Source organism: Alligator mississippiensis, chromosome 6 (genome assembly GCF_030867095.1).
Source record: "Alligator mississippiensis isolate rAllMis1 chromosome 6, rAllMis1, whole genome shotgun sequence".
Lineage (NCBI taxonomy): Eukaryota > Metazoa > Chordata > Crocodylia > Alligatoridae > Alligator > Alligator mississippiensis.
In genome coordinates, this window is record NC_081829.1 from 69,007,568 (window position 1) to 69,024,590 (window position 17,023).

General features: G+C 39.9%; 1 protein-coding gene across 3 annotated transcripts in view; it reads left to right on the forward strand.

Moving 5' to 3' along the window:
* TNKS2 (tankyrase 2) overlaps positions 1–12,528 on the forward strand; it is a 54,282-nt gene extending 41,754 nt beyond the window's left edge. For 2 of the 3 annotated variants that reach the window (XM_059729967.1, XM_059729966.1), the window contains 5 exons: positions 2,167–2,241; positions 3,937–4,042; positions 6,749–6,935; positions 9,867–10,023; positions 10,340–12,528. In XM_059729967.1, the coding sequence (XP_059585950.1) occupies positions 2,167–2,241; positions 3,937–4,042; positions 6,749–6,935; positions 9,867–10,023; positions 10,340–10,402 (588 nt within the window). In that variant the 3' untranslated portion in view covers positions 10,403–12,528. The remainder of the gene's footprint in view (positions 1–2,166; positions 2,242–3,936; positions 4,043–6,748; positions 6,936–9,866; positions 10,024–10,339) is intronic. The other variant, XM_059729968.1, reaches the window with a different exon arrangement.
* Positions 12,529–17,023: the final 4,495 nt, after the last annotated feature.

Here is a 17,023-nt window from a genome sequence, read left to right on the forward strand (position 1 = left end):
ACCATACCCTCAAACACTCTCCTACAACCACACCCCAAAAACACTGCGGACCTCTGGGGGGAGCCCCATTCACTGCTACACACACACACACTGCACAGCTCCCCACAAACCCCCCATACCCACATCCACACATGCCCCCCAGAAACCCCATACCCCCCCATATACAAGAGTAAGATTTCATTTTGAGCTATTATGCAGTCATCTCTATGTACACAACACAAACACAAATCAGGGCAAATATATATATTTTTTAAATACATTTTTTTAAATGAAATTAAAATACATTATTGTGGATGTTTGAATTTTAGTATATGATTTGGGGGTTTTTTTCCTGTTCCAAGATTGCAAATGCCATTACCAAAAGGAGTACTTCCAGGGGCAAGGGGCAGGACTTCTGGCAGCAAAGGTCAGGGTTTAGGGGGTGGGACTTCCAGTCCCAAGATGGCGACCAGGGAGTTAGGGCACTTGCCAGGGGGTGGGGCCACCTTTCTGGCTCTTGGTAGCTCACCAAAACTCATTCAGCAGCCCTCAAACCAAAATAATTGCCCAACCCTGACCAAGACCAGGGGTGATCCCCTGTCACCCTAAATTGTATAGCTGAGAGCCTTGCATTTGGAGACTCACAGGATGCAGTCTATCTGGATAGGCTATATGGTAGTGCCCATTGAGTGCAATTTCCCTCAGCACTGATTCTTTGTAGTCATAGTGAGCCACTACATTGCATACGTGTCTATTTCTTCTTTATTCCCACAGCTGAGCTGTGCCTTTCTTTCTCATTTCCAATAATTCCTGTTTCTTCCCCAGCCTTAAATGTCTGGGGAAACATCACCCAACAGGATTCCAAGCATTCACCCAGAATCCCTCTTTTACCCCATCTCTCAGCCTGGCTCACATGATTAGCATAGTCCCATCCTCCATGAGGTGGAGCCAGACCAGGTTGCCTGCACGTCATCTGCATACAAATTTTTAGAGGATTCTAGGACTCATGACTAGAATATACAGTTCCAGTCATGAGCTGGGGGCTAATTAGCACATGGATCCTTTGTTGGGGGTATGTGGAGTACACACACATACTGAGTAGTGCTGAGCTATGGGGTCGTCATGTCTTAAAATGCTGTTGACTCTGGGCCCCAACCCATGAACTATATAGTAAATCATGAGCCTTTTGGCTTTATCGTGCATTGTTTGTACAAAGTGCTGCTTGAAAATGTATTTATGGGAGTACCTGTACCAAACCTTGCAAAAATTTCCAAAAATGTAACAGTTCATCCAGAATTGATTCATAAATGAACCAGCGCTCTTTCCTGCCCGGGGTGGGGGTGGGGAATGATCTATTGAGGTCCCTTCCGACCCTAACAACTATGAAAGTCTATGGGGTACTCTCTGCAAATTACTACAGCTATGTTTGTTTTAATGTCAGTGTTTTCAAATTTGCTCCTCACTTCCATGTGCTTGAGGAGAGTAGGGTCTAACAATAAGGGTGGGAGGGAAAGAAGCTGCTTTGGGAAGGCAGAGAGCATAGGGGCTACCTGACCCCCCCCCACCAGATTTATTTTCCCTGCTGTAGCAGTGGGAAAGGAATAAATTCAAGTCAAACCTTTAATAATTCAATTCTGTTCCTGGAAAATTATAACTAACTTTCCACATGTAGAATCTGATTATTAGGGGTTGTCTTGTATTCAGGGTCATATTATATTCAAGCAAAGTATTCAAGTTCCATTAGCTTCTGTAGAAATATCACAAAACCTGTTCTTCATGGATCCAGTGCTAACTTTAGCTAATGACAATATGTAGTTTTCCATATGAACCTTTATTTTTACAGATCCAACTGCTTTGATTTCAGAATGGTTTAAAGCAGTGGGGCCAACCTTTTTTGGCAGGTGTGCCACATTAGCCTCTCACCCTTCCCAGGTGCCACTCTGATACCCTTTCCATTCCCAATCTGTTGCCTTGTTTTCTGTTCCCAGCCCTCTGCACCCTGCCTGATCTGCTGCTTTACTTTCTGCTTCCTGCCTTATCTGCTGCTGTGCTGTTTATCCTTTCCCTGATCTATTGCATGCCACACACACAGAAGTTGCTTATGCCATTTGTGACACTCATGCCACAGGCCAGTATTGGAGTATTTGTTTGTTCAGCATTTATAGCCTTAAATGTCTCAATCTTCAGATGCAGAGCACAGTCCGAGAGCACAGAGATGGTGGGCATGCTGGCGGAGTGTTCAACAGATACAACATCCTAAAGGTACTATTCAGATCTCTGAAGTTCTTAATGATGAATGTGCTCTGGAACTTTTGGCTGAGAGTAACTGATTTATACAGGTAAAAGCAGCCTTTGCAGGCCCTGAGGAGATTTTCACTACAGCAACACCTTACTTAAAATTGTAAGGGGTCTCCTTGCAGCTGAGATTCTTGTTGTATTCAAAGATCCAAAAGCAGCTTGCCTATTTGTGGGAGATGCTCCCTATTTCAGGGGAGGTGCTCCTTACATATTTGTCCCTTTCCACTTTGTTTATTACTTGCTATTTCTCATATGTATCAAAATTGTGAGAGCGCTGGATTGTTGAATAGAAAATTTCTCATTTGATAATTTCCTTCCTGCTAGTAGTATCTTCTGTAATTCTGCCCTCTCTAGAAAGGATTTTAGCCAAAAGGAAAAATTTTAACTTTTATATATTTATTATATAGGCTAGTAAGCTTGGGTGTATAGATTATTCATTGGCATTGAAGATTTTGTTACTATGTTTTATTCTGACAGTTTCTACCTAACCTTTGACTTAATCTGACAACAAGCCTAAAAAGGAGATGTAAACAGTGGGGACTGTTACATCACTGAATAGCCCCAGAAACTGTAGATAAGGTGGCTTATAGCTTGTATTTCTCAATTATGGGAGATATTGTTAATAGTAAGAAAATTATCAGGCAAGAAATTTCCCATTTGTGCTCTTTCGATTCCATTGGTTTCTCAATTTTGAATGAAGTACTCCTGATGAAGATGATGGACTAGCTAAACTGAAAACAGGTTAAAAGCTTTTCTGCATGTATATATTTAAGTAAATGTCAGTATTTACATTTTCCCTACATTAAAAACTAAAAATAGATAATTAAAGAAGTATGTAATATTGCCGCCTATTTATAAAATATGAATTGACATTGAAAGTTACATATTTTTCCTCTTGATTCACTATATAATTTAAAAAGAAGCACTCTTCAATTTGCTAAAATGCAAAGAGAGCTTATTCATATAACAATTATTTATCTCATTTCAATACTAATGGATTATAGTAAATTAAACCCTACTATACAGATTATCATGATTGCAAGTTTTACTTAAAATAAAATTTAAATTACTATTTTAATCATAATTTTCCTTTATACTTTTTAACATAAATGAAAACGCCCAGACTTTTTTTGAAAAAATCATACCCCCTTCTGCCAAGAAACTTGGATTGGGAGAGGTGGATTTTTGCATGGTCTTGGAAAAGATCATAAGGTGTAATATGGAAGGCATGAGTCTATTAAAAATTTGAAGCAGGAGAATAAAGTTTTTTTTTGATGAAAAATGTTATTTTAGCAGAACTTAAGTGAACAGGAATAAAGGGATTGCACTCATCTTTTAACTTTCCAGTAAAAATCAAACTGTTACTAGGACTGATTAAATTCAAAAGAAGGTAAAAGATCGTCAGAGATTTAGAATATAATGGCTTTCAACCCTAGCTTTATATGGTGGAAGTTAAATTTATTCTGTCAACCTAGAAGAACTAGATCCTCCTCATTCTCTTTCTTTTCTTAAAACTTAATTAAACATCACTTGTGTAAGTGACCATTTGAGATGGTTCTGTTCTGGTAAAACTACTGTATATCCAAGTGTCAGTCAAGTGATAAAGCAAATAATAGATGTTGTCTGAAAAAATGGAATTTAGATTCAAATTTGTTTCAGATTCAAAAAGTGTGCAACAAAAAACTATGGGAAAGATATACTCATAGGAGAAAAGAAGTTTCTGAAGAAAACCATAACCATGCTAATGAAAGGATGTTGTTTCATGGTAAGGTCTTTGATTTTCAAATTTTCTTCCATTTTCAGTGCCGTTATACTTGAGGAGAATGCTTTTCTTTCTTGTCTTTCAATCATCAATAATAAAGTAAATTAAAGTTAATGTGCTCCTAAATGTTGCAACTTTGTTACCAGTTTTTAATTCATCACTATAACTGAAACTACTTTTTTCAGTATCTTTTGTACATTTTGGATCCCTTCATCGTGTAGCTTTGTGTGTACCCAGAGATGACTTCAAAGTTACAGCAAAAGCAGTTCAAAGTCTGAAGTGGATGCGAAGAGGACAAAATATTACTTCTGTAATTGGTTAAATTCTTGCTATTATTGTCAGATAGCAAGATTATTGGAGGCACAGAGTACACTTACCTTTGGCAAGCCAGCTTTTTTTCCAGATGTGCTTTCTCGAATTTCAGTAAAGATTTGGTTTTGTGTTGATAGTTTTAATCTACTGAAAATAATCTCCTAGACATGGAAAAAGGACAGTTTATTCTGCTTCACTAAGTGGCTATGTTAGCTGTGTCATGAAAAACTTACTTGCATCCACTAAAGTAAAAACTGAACAGCTCCTTGCTGCAGAGTTTGTAAGTTACTTGAAGTAAAATAGTTCAGTGCTATTTTAACATGGAATTTTTTAAGTAAAAAAATAGGTTAGGAGAGTCTCTTGGACTAATCAAAATTCAAAATGTGAGTTAAGACTGCATGCCTAACCTTAGTTCTGCATCATGCATATACATCAAGACAGTTAGTTGATCCTAAACATCTCTAATTTTAATATTTTCTCTGTGTGTGTGTGTGTGTGTGTGTGTGTGTAAGTAAACATTTCTTTTAAAGCTAGCTATTTTTACAGTGATCCAAAATGTTGACTTTAGCATGGCTTTTGATACAGTCTTCCACAACATTCTTGCAAGCAGGCTAAGGAAATATCATTTGGATGAATAGACTGGTAAGGTGCATAGAAAACTGGCTGAATTGTAGGACTTAAAGGGTAGTAATCAATTTTTCAATGTCTAGTTGGCAGCTGGTATCAAGTGGAGTGCTCAGGAGTTCGTCATGAGGCCAGTTTTGGTCAGTATCTTCAACAGTGACTTGGAAGATGGGATGGAGTGCACCCTCAGCAAGTTTTGCAGATGACACCAAGCTGTGGGGAGTATTAGATACACTGGAGGATAGGGCTAGGATTCAGAGAGACCATGACAAATTGGAGGATTGGGCCAGAAGAAATGTCATGAGGTTCAGTAAAGACACGTGCTAAGTCCTGCACTTACAACAGAACAATCCTATGCACTAGTACAGGTTGGGGACCAACTGACTAAGCAGCAGCTCTGGAGAAAAGGACCTGAGGGTTACAGTAGACAATGAGCTAAATATGTGCCAACAGTGTACCTTTTTTGCAAAGAAAGCTAGTGGCATACTGGACTGCATTAGTACAAGCATTGCCAGCAGATCAAAGGAAATAATTATTCCCCTCTATTCAGCACTGGTGAGGCCACATCTGGAGTACTGTGTCCAGTTTTGGGCTCCCCACTGGAGAAGGGATGTGGACAAATTGGCGAGAGTCCAGCGGAAAACAACAAAAATGGTTAGGGGCTGGGGCACACAATTTATGGACTAGGGACAAAAAGTACACATAAACCAGTATAAGTGATCAGAAACCATTTCAAAAGTTCAGTGGACATAAAGTGCTTTCAGAATGTCTGAAACCAGTTTAAGATGAATCTGGATGGATACTGTATCAGACTTTAAACTGATTTAACCTAAATCAGTTTTGAGCTTCTGTCCCAGATCCCCTTCAGATTCAAGTTTAACTCACAACATCCCAGGATACTTTTCACCTCCCCTGCAACTCCTCCCCCCCCCAAACATACACACAGGGTGGGCTGGCTAGCCTTAGCCTAAGCTGTCTGCTCCTGCTGAACTGTGAAGTGTCCTCTAGCACCCCCTGGCTTCTGGCCTGGGCCATTGCAGGCATGTGGTTATATATCTGTTCACTTACTTATTGGTTTAATCTGTACAGTTTAGACTAACCTACAAAGATTGAATCAGTTCAGCCTCAGGGTTTTTGATTGTCTATACTTAACCTTGAGGAGAGACTGAGGGAACTGGGCTTATTTAGTCTGAAGGAGAGAAGACTGAGAGGCAATTCAATAGCAGCCTTTGATTACCTGAAGGGTGTTTCCAAGGAGGATGGAGCAAGACTGTTCTCAGTGGTGGCAGATGACAGATCAATGAGCAATGGTCTTAAGTTGCAACAAGGGAGGTACAGGTTAGATATTAAGGAAACTTTTCCAGTTGGAGGATGGTGAAGCACTGGAACAGGTAACCCAGAGAGGTTGTGGATCTCCATCCTTGGAGGTTTTTAAGGCCCGGCTAGACAAAGCCTTGGCTGGGATAATATAGATGTATCATTCTTGCTTCTTTTTTTTTTTGCCCAGCGATTGGTCTAGATGACCCACTGAGGTCTCTTCCAACCCTAATTTTCTATAACTATGTAAACATTTGTAAAACATGGTATCTTTTCTGAGAGTCAGTTGTCAGGGATCATGTTCCTGGCAGTTTCTTTCCCATTATTAATACATTTACCATAGCAGTAGCTCCCAAGGATGAAGAAGCTAACAGCAAACCTAAACTGATGACAGACTTGTATAAGCCAGAAATTTTTTTCTGACCACTCTTGTACTTCATCTTAACTTTCCTTTAGGCTCCCCATTTGTGAACGCAATTATACATAAAGGCTTTGATGAGAGACATGCCTACATAGGTGGGATGTTTGGAGCTGGGATATATTTCGCTGAAAACTCTTCTAAAAGTAATCAGTATGTGTATGGAATTGGAGGCGGCACTGGATGCCCAATTCACAAAGACCGTTCTTGTTATGTCTGCCACAGGTGAGTTGGATAGCTGTTGCTGAATCTGTTCATGCAAAGCAGTTAGATTTTGCCTGGTGCAATCAAATGCAGCAGGCCAAAATACTAACTCAGTAGGTGTACCTTCTCAACGTGTACTAACAGTTAAAGCAGGTAGTGCTAACATGAGTTTTGGCTGCCAGTCTTTCACAAAGCTTTAAGAAACTTAATGCTGAAGATGTTTAAAGACATTATCTGAATTTGTCTGCTTATAAGCCCCAAGAACTAGGTTTATTTAGCCTGGAAATCAAAAAAGCTAAGGGAACGTAGAAATGTGTATGTATGAAAGGTAAAGTGAAAAGTAATCAGTCCCTTCTTTCCTGCCATATAATATACAAACCCAGATACTTTCTAGACTAGCAGTATACCTGCATTCTGTTCAGATTTTATATGCCTTCTGTGCCTGATACAGGGAGTGAGACATTTCACCTAGATAAACCAGAAGTATGGCCATCTTGAAATTTTTGCAGGCTGAGTTTAGTAAGGCTTAGGTGACACTCATTGCATTTTTGGACATTGATCTTTAGTGCTTTTCGGTGTGGTGTGGCAGACTTATGCAGCCTCCCATCCTGCTTGTTTCTAGGTTTTGGAGTATGTCCTTATTCTGTAAAATGTCCGTTAGTGTTTTTACTCGAATCCAAGACTAATTGTCCGTCCCCCCCCCCAGAGCATAGGCATGGGGAAAAGTTTTGTTTTAGATTTGAGTACCAGCCTAGGGCAGACCATGGGGCATGCAGTGGGGGAGGGGTCTTACAGCATGAAGGTAAGTAGCTGTGGGGAGACTGGAAGTAGTGGGGGTGCAGGAGAGAGACCATGCAGAGCAGGGAGGAGCATGGAGAAGACTGAAGTGTTTCTTCCCCCCCCTCCATTACCTTCAGGTCCAGCCCAGAGCTGTGCCACTATTTGCCTGGCTGTGCATGGGCCAGGGCTGATACTGCTGCTGACTTTCCTGAAGCTGGAGCCAGAGCAGCCCAGAAGGCAGTGGGGGAGCAGGCACAGGCAAGTGGGGGGAATAGGTAGCAGGGGGCAAGCATATAGGTATGTAGGTTCAGGGGGTATGTGGTGGGACAAAGAGGTGGGTTCTGGCTCCTTGCCCTTCCCCTGTGCTTTCCCTGCCACAATTGTAGGGCATGAATTTAAGACATCCCTCCAATAATTAGATTCTGTACATGGAAAACGATAACAATTTTTAAATTTTCCGTGTGTAGAATCTAGTTATTGGAAATGGGGGTCATATGAAATTCAAAGTTGTCTTGGATTCTGGTAAATATGGTATGTTTCTAACTTTCCCGTGAATCCTCAGTCTCATGTTTGAGAAAGTGAGCACCTTTTGCTAAATCAGTTGGACCCACAGGCTGAGTTATTTTGCCCTACAGTGTTCATTAGGCCACCACTTCAACCAGAAAAGGAGAGGAAATTAAATCCACATGTACCATTTTCTCACAGGTTTCAGAGGAATGGGATGGTGGTTGGAGATCTGTCTCATTGTCCCTCCAAATCTTATGTCCCTCTTCATTTTAAGAGGCTTCCCCAGCTTCACTCCGAGGTCAGAGTTTCAGCCTCAGTCACTGCCTCCTGGCCACCTGCCCCCTGCAATTTCTAATTCCCTCTGCCTTTGTAATTCCCTCAGAGGGGACTTGGTGGCAGCCCATAAGTACATCGGGGTGTGCATCAGGACCTGGGAGAACATCTGTTCACCCGGGCTCCCTCAGGGAAGACTAGGTCCAACAGTCACAAACTGCTGGAAAACCGTTTTAGACTGGACATAAGGAAAAACTTCTTTATTGTCCGAGTCTCCGCAGTCTGGAACAGACTCCCCCCAGAAGTGGTGCAAGCACCTACTCTGGACATGTCCAAGTTGTGTTTGGATGCTTATCTTGCTGGGGTCTGACCTCAGCTGACTTCCTGCCACTTGGGTAGGGGGTCTGGACTCAATGATCTCGTGAGGTTTCTTCCAGCCCTTATTTCTTTGAAATTTATTAAATTTACTATGGCTTAACTTACTCTGGCAGCTCTAGCAGGGCTCTGTTCAGGCCAAGGAGCCCATCCTGTCTCCAGCCCAGCCGTACAGTGGCAGGTACAGCTCTGACTCCAGCTCCAAGGCCAGGTCTCAAGCTGTTTGCCATTGCAGCAGCTTCTGCATGGCTAGGCTAGGTCCAGAGGCACCCTGTACTGTGTTATCCCTATCCTTTGCTAAAGGAGGGCCCTAACAAAAGCCAAAGCTGCAAGGATAAGGTAAGTGGTGGCAGAGGGGGAGGTGAGCAGAGTGCAGGTTAGAGAGCAGGGAGAGTATAGGGATGGGGGTGGGGCCAGGCAGCCAGGAGGGTAAGTGTGGGTGGGCAACATGCAGCAGGGGTCAGGCCACTTGACTCCCCTGCCACTGCTTTCCCTACTGCAGCAGTAGTGGGGGGTGATGAATTTAAGATGATCCTCCAAAAATTAGATTCTAAGCCTGAAAATTTATAACAAATGTACATATTTTCCATATCTAGAATCTAATTGTTATGGGGGGAGGTCATCGTAAATTTGAGGAAATACAGTAATGCATAGTTTTATGTAGGTTTCCTCTGTCAATATCGGTGATTTAATGTTTTTTCCAAAAAAGGTAAGGACTTGAGATGATAATCTTTTGAGGTAATTGTTAACATTCTGTTTCCAGTAGCTGTTACTATAATATGCATATGCTTGGATAGAAAAATCTCTTTAGGTTAGGAAAAGGAGCCAGGGAGTAAAAAACACTTTACATTCCTAACACTGTGACTAAGACTTCAAAATTTGTTGAATATGAAAAATTGCTGTTGTAGTTGAGAGTTGAATGGTTATCCCACTGAATAAAATTTTTGAATTACCAAAAAATGTTTTTTCTTCTTTTCCAAACATTTTTATTTGTAAAGGCTTTTTTCTTTAATACAGGCAGTTGCTGTTTTGCCGCGTAACATTGGGCAAATCTTTCCTGCAGTTCAGTGCAATGAAAATGGCTCATTCTCCTCCAGGACATCATTCAGTTACTGGTCGACCAAGTGTAAATGGACTAGCTTTAGCAGAGTATGTCATTTACAGAGGAGAACAGGTAGTGGGTTTTTTGGTTTACTTTAAAAAAAAAAAAAATTTTAATAACCACCCATTATTTTCCCTCAGTAGCATATAGGACACTATTTTAGGATGTCAGGGCTTGCTTTTCAGTTTATATAGACAGAGCCCAACGTTTTAAACCTGAGAACCAGAGGTCGTTGTTTACATAGAACTTCTGACATGATTGCCAATTCTCATCTGACATAAGTATTTCATTTTAAATCAGATTGAAAATAATCCTGTAAGAAGTGTTATGAATTTGCTGAGAATATCGGTCTTACTGAATCATTTGCCTAACTAATTTCTCTTTTCAGGCTTATCCAGAATATTTGATTACTTACCAGATTATGAAACCAGAAGTCACTCTAGAAGCTTGAGACAGATTGCTTTTGGAAATCATCAGACCTGAGGATGAAAATACCAACAACCTACACCTTCTAAATGATACTGAATTGTTGAAAATCTTTTCCCCACAAGTGATGCGGTGAAAATGTGAACAAAATATAGCATTTTGACTTCATAAAGCTTTAATAATGTACAGTACGTTTTCTAAAATTTCAAAAACTTCCTCTTTTTCAGCACTTTAACAGATGCCATTCCAGGTAATCTGGGTTTGTCTGTACTAAATTATACACAAAAAATAACTTGAACTATCATTTTTATACAATACTACATTGATATCAAACAGAAATTGTTATGCTCTATACACAAACCTGTTTTACTAATACTGTGTTCTTTAAAACACTACATTTACACTGAATACAATTCATTTGTAAAACTGTAAATAAGAGCTTTTGTACTAGCCTGGTATTTATTTACATTGCTTTGTAATATAAGTGTTTTAGAACTGCAATCTTGTACAAAGTGTTTTCCCAAACATTGCATTGCTTGTTTCCTCATGCATAGTGGATTGGCAAAGCCTGTTTGATCCCAGGGTTTGTCATTTGGGGGAGAGAAGAATATGTTTGATTTTAATTAAAAAGTCAAGAATGATCCAATATTGAAACAATTACTCAAATGCTCATTCTTTAACTTTATTTATGAAATATGCATTCCTGAGAGATGATGATCTATGAAACTAAGACACTCCAGTAGGGCTACCAAGATGATTTCCCACCTACTTGCCAGAGTTTCACACTTCATTAAATTGTCTCCTGGAGTTTGTATTTTAAGTATAGGTGTAGTTAATGAGTGGCCATGGTTCAAGGCTAGTATATCCTGCTAGTGATAGCTAGTAAATTATTTTCTCTGAATGTAGCTAGAAAGCTAACTTCAAGGAGATATTTCTAAACAAGTTCCTTATTTACATTTAAGCCAAGGAAGTTGAATACATAATACCAGATGAGGGTAAATAAGTTTAATGTTTGTATGACACATTGAAGTAAGCCCATTAACTTGTGGTTGTACATGGGGTAGAAATATTCAAACCAGCCCTGTCTCTTTCTTTGTTTATGTTCATGCTGTAGCTACAGTAAAGGTAGGAGTTTCTGTCAGTGTAGAAGTACATTTTCTGCAATACTTCTTGCTGAGTGAAGCTGAGGGCAGGATCCTAATGTTTTTGCATGGAACTAGCTGTCTTAAGCATTTTCCCATAAGCAGAGAAACCAACTCTCCCAACTTATTGGCAACAGTTGTCCCTTGAAAATCTTTCTGGAGGAAAGGAACGAAGTAGAGGAAGACTACCTCTTCAAGGCACATCAGATAACTGAAGGCACTGCCAGTTCTTACACCCCATCTTAATTCATCTGCATATTGTATATCTATTTATCTGCATTTTTTAATTGCATCACTTTTTTTAAACGTGTAAATAAAATGCAAACAAATTACAGTTGGCATGGGTTTAATTTTACATGGAATAAGAGCATATTTTAATTGGTTATATTTCTACACCTAGGACTCTGTTCCATTGGATAATATGCCTGTGGGACATGGGATCATGCTATGGTTTTAATGTAATTATCAGTCAAAATGACTAACTTTTTTTCTGGTTTGGTGGTTATGTAATTGTGCTCTGTTTGACAAGTGTACTGAACCATATGAGATCATGTGGGAAATCTGAGTGCTGAACAAGATCATACAATTTAACTGTTGCAGAAAGCAATACTGACAGTAAATAAAGGAACTTAGAGGTACTTTTCTCCTGGCATGTTGCCCATTCCTTAGAACATTGTAATGCAGGAATTGGTGTTCATGCGCAATCTGTTAAATGTTTAAACATTAATATTTTAGTTACATTGCTAAAATATTTCATTCTGTATGAATGATTATGTAATGTCTTGTAAAATATTGTGGTATGGTAGCATTAAGTGGTACCACAATGTTGGTTTTGTCTGTTTTAGTTTTTGCATGACATACCTTACATTCCGAAGGTGGAAGCTGTAATGGTTTGATGGTTTTGACTTTCTGAGGTGAAACTTTTAACTCATCTTGAAGTATCTTATGTGTACTGTACAACATTCCATACCCAATTAACAATAAATTTGAATTCACTGGTTTTCTGGTAGCATCAGACTAATAGCTTCTTGTATATGGACCAACGTTTTTGAGGAATACATATGACTACTGCAGCAAATGTATTTAATTATAAGGAAATTAAATATAGTTTTGAATGTGGGGAACACTTTTTAACATGAATTAATTTCAATCAGTAGATTTTTATGCCAGAGATTAATCTTAAAGCTTCCTGTTAAATTATGAGGCTTTACTTTCAGATCTCTAAAATTAAGACCCCATTGCAAAACTCCAAAAAGTAGGCAAGGTGGAAAAAGTAAGGGTTAATTGCAGCAACAATGTACATGATGCATTCCAGTAGCACCTGTTATGCATACACATGCTTATACTTATGAGGTGGTTTATCGTAAATGTGGCCACTAGAGGGCAGGAGAGCAAGTATTTACAGTGGCTGTAGCAGGTGGCATTCTCAAAAGTGGGTAAGTGATTCAGGGGTCCAAGTTCCAATTAAAATCAATGGGATTTTCGTTCCTAAGAAATTTTTTCTTTTGAAAATCCCATATAGCATAGCAAAACTTTTCAAACCCCTTTGTTCTTTGACACACCTTTTACATTTGGAATTTTAAAAATACACATAACCACTTATCTAGCAACTTGCCCAGTACTAATGGAGTAAAACCATAACTATCAGCTTTCTTCTGAAAATATTACAAGTGCCCTGAGGTTTAATTCTTAATTAAATTTGCAGTTCCTTTAGCAAGCATCTCTGCAGAGCTTTGAGGAAATAGTGATGCATTGGCTATAATTTCTGATGAGTGTAGTGTTATCTGTTTATGAATATGAAAAAGGGGGTTAAGAGTAACCTGTATAGGAAGGAGGCTCCTGTAATGTCTGTCAGGAAGGACTGGAGCCATGAATTGCCATATTCTGCCTCTCCCAGTAGTGAGGAGAAGCAAAAAGAGGGGAAAAGTGGTTTAACTAAGTAGAGGGAACTCCCATGTAATTCCCCCTAGTTAAATCCTAGCTCAGCAACTAAAAGCTGTTGTACTGATGTTGTGTCACAGATCTCTGTAGTTACTGCCTCAACAGCTTCATGTTGCTGGTTGATTTAATAAAAGTCCAAGTTCTTCCTGATGTGACTGGTTCAGTACCTTTTGTGGTCACTTTGAGACTAAGGCCACTTTGCTGTTTCTAGTTCATCACCTAAAGTTGCTGCCCAGGGATGTCAAGGTATCTAGTGTCCCTGAGATTACCAGCTCAGCTAATATAGAATGTCATGTTTTATTTCAAGGCACAAACTTCTTTAAATTTATAGAGAAAAATTCAAATTATATCTGTGGGATCATACCGGTTCAGCATCTCCATCCTCCTCTGCTTGACATCAGGATAAGGTTTTACTGAGACCATCGGATCTAACGTGCATGGAAGTTGTCAAGGAATAGACTTCTAGAGATACTGAGCCACTGATGTGATGTCATAAAGACATAAGAAATGCCATTTGCTGGGTCAGGCTATAGGTCCATCTAGCCCAGTATCCTGACTTACACAATGGCAGGAAGTGAGAGGGAGGATGAACAGGTCTCTAATTTAGCACCTGTAGCTGCCTGTGCTCATGTCCAAAGAGAGGACTTGACAGTTACTAATGCAGTTCCTCTAGTTCGCTTGTCACCGAAGCAGGGTATTGTGCAGTCAGTGGTGCAGCCTGGTGTGGTCCTATGGCTGGAGTAGGAAGCAGACTCAATTCCTGATTTCCTTGATTACCAGCAACAGTCATAGCAAATCCTCGAGTTAAACTGCATACCTAAGTGTAAGAATTAGAGGAACACAGAAAAGCAGGACATGTAAGACTAAGATAAAGATAACAGAAGATATAGGGCCATACACATTCACCTTCAGTGGTGTCAGTGGGGTAAATGAGAGCAGTCCTTCTGCCTCAACACTTGATGCACAGCTAAGGGCAGTGGTTTCAAGTGTTCCTGCCACCTCTTCCTAAACTCACTGATATTTGAGGAACAAAAAACACACTCTTCTTTTACCAAAAAGCTAAGTGAAGGTCATATGGCTCATCTCCCTCCCACTGGGTGATTTTTAAAGAGCAGTGGAGCTACAGGCCAGGTGGCCAGTTTTTGTATCTCAAGCATACTGTTTATGTGATGACAAGACACCAACTTTTGTCTTCTGCTGGGGAATCTTATGAGAAATGGATGGCCTGTCTACCTGTTCTGGAGGATTGTACCTTCTGGAGGTTGGACTGCAATGTTCAACATGGTAAAGGTAAAGCAAGGCAGGGTCATGTGAAAAAAGCTGAGACTACCAATGCTTAAAATGCTAATGTCACTTTTAAACATGATCTGAAAATGGTAGAAATGTTTACATATGGTAGAGAACAACATATGTTATTCTTTGCTCTAAAAGAGGTTATTTCCAGTGTAATCAGGGAATGGGGGAGGGGAGGAGTAAAACTACAACAGAGTAAAGAACAGTTGAGCGTTTTAAAAGAAGTATCTATTTCACACATGAAAAGACCTATGCTCAACTTGTATTTATAGTTGAGGATTAAATACACTAATCTTGTAGTCTGCTATTAACTGTTAAGAAACCAGATAGATTTATCCGCATATTAACAATTTTAAACGAATGTGAAATCTATAGCACAGTGTCAAAAGCAGCACGAGAGACCACCAGTTCTGACAATCAGTCATTCACATTTCCCACTGTTTTGCTCTATTGTAACAAAATGTGAGAAGCTGCTCTCAAGTCCACGCATACAAAGCTCTTCATTAGTCTTTACTGAGGCATGATCTAGGCATCTATGCTGAAGCTGCCAACCTGAAAGAAGTGCTACTTGATGGCATCTGGCAGCCTGGCTTTGCAGCAGATAGATTTATGAGCTGTGAAAGATGGTCAAATTAACATCTTACACATTCTTGATAGGATTAGACTTTCTAGGACATGCAGATATTTGCATATTGCCCTGACTCACCACATCAGTATTGTGTCTTTATGGCTCATTTTAATACATAAGTTCTGTTAGTCTTTCCCTGTCTGCCCCCTACTATTTTCGGTCACTGCCAGGAGTGATGCAGAAATATACGCTTAATATTCTAAGAAGAAATAAGGCTTTTGGTCCTGACATTTTCTAGTTAGAATATTAATGTTAACTGAAAGTATTAGATGTAAACGATCTGGTCATTCAGGGATGGATGCGTTTCAATAGCTCCAAGCTCCAGAAAGGTTTAGTATAAGCATGGATAATGCAGTTTTATTAGAGTTGCAACAGATAGTGGCTAGCAGTTACAATTGGCTATAATTTTTCTCCCAAGGACGGTAGAGGGAATAAGATAAAATGCAAAATATCTAGCTCTAATTAAAAGATGTTTTAAATAATAATAAACACATCTTAGAAATATCCCTCTCCCAAGTACAAAAATGCTCCAAATGCATGCAAAAAGATGCATAAGTGGTCATATAGTGTTGTGAAAATCATTGCATTCACAGTTTGGTTAAATGAGTTCTTGTGATTTTATTCTCTGGCATTAGGTTTCTGTCCTGCAACTCCCATCTTTCCCTCATTGGGGCGAAGGGTGGAAATCAAAAAATCCCAGAAGACTGAGGGTGTACTTACACATTACAGTTAGCATGTGCTAAATCTAAGGCATGTCAGGCAGTGCTGAAGTTAGTACGTGCTGTGAGCAGTTACATTGTGCAGGACCCTGAGGCACCCTTGAAAGGATCTCATGGCACCCCAGGGTACTGCAGCACTCTGGTTAAGAATCACTGGTTGAACAGAGAAAATAAAATCCCCAATAGCTGCTCATTAATTAGCGCAATCCATCCTATGGAAGAAATAGTACATGACTTTACCATGGTGTATATACAGAGAAGAGAAGGAAGGCTGCACAGGCACACTTACCTGGCATTTCCTACCTTCTGAGTGTTTGACATTACAACCTTAGTAGCATTTCTTTAAGTGGTTTTTGCGTGCAGTATACCTCACCTTCTAAAACAGTTGGAAACTTTACAACAGAAGTTCTGGTTTTGTTCATTTCAAAAGTAGGCTAATAGAAGGGGATTATAATAGAAATCTTATATCCAGAGCAGAACTTCACCTTAAATTCAGCTTTCAAACTTGGGTTTCAACCCTTTAGCAAGAGATGCAACATGGTAGTATGCATCAAAAATAAGAAAAGAGAGTTTGTCAGGGCCCTTAGGAGAGTGGGGACTGGGCATACCAGGAGGAGAATGCTGCTCCCACTTAGATACTAAAGAACAAATATCCTGGAGCAGGTGTTGGCAACCTATTTCCTGCTGGCAGAAAAGATTAGATCAGGCCTGCAGCAGGAAGGACCAGTACCACACAGCGGTAGGTGCACCTTCTCTTCCCTTGAGCTGTGCATTCCTCTGCTGCAGTACCCAAGCCACCTAATGCTACCCTAGTCCTTCCTCCTTTATGTTGAGGCCTGCTCTCACCCTGCCACCATTTTCTGTTTACCGTCACTGCCAGACTTGGTGCTCTCCATCGCTATTGCTAATCAGTCAGCAGCTCT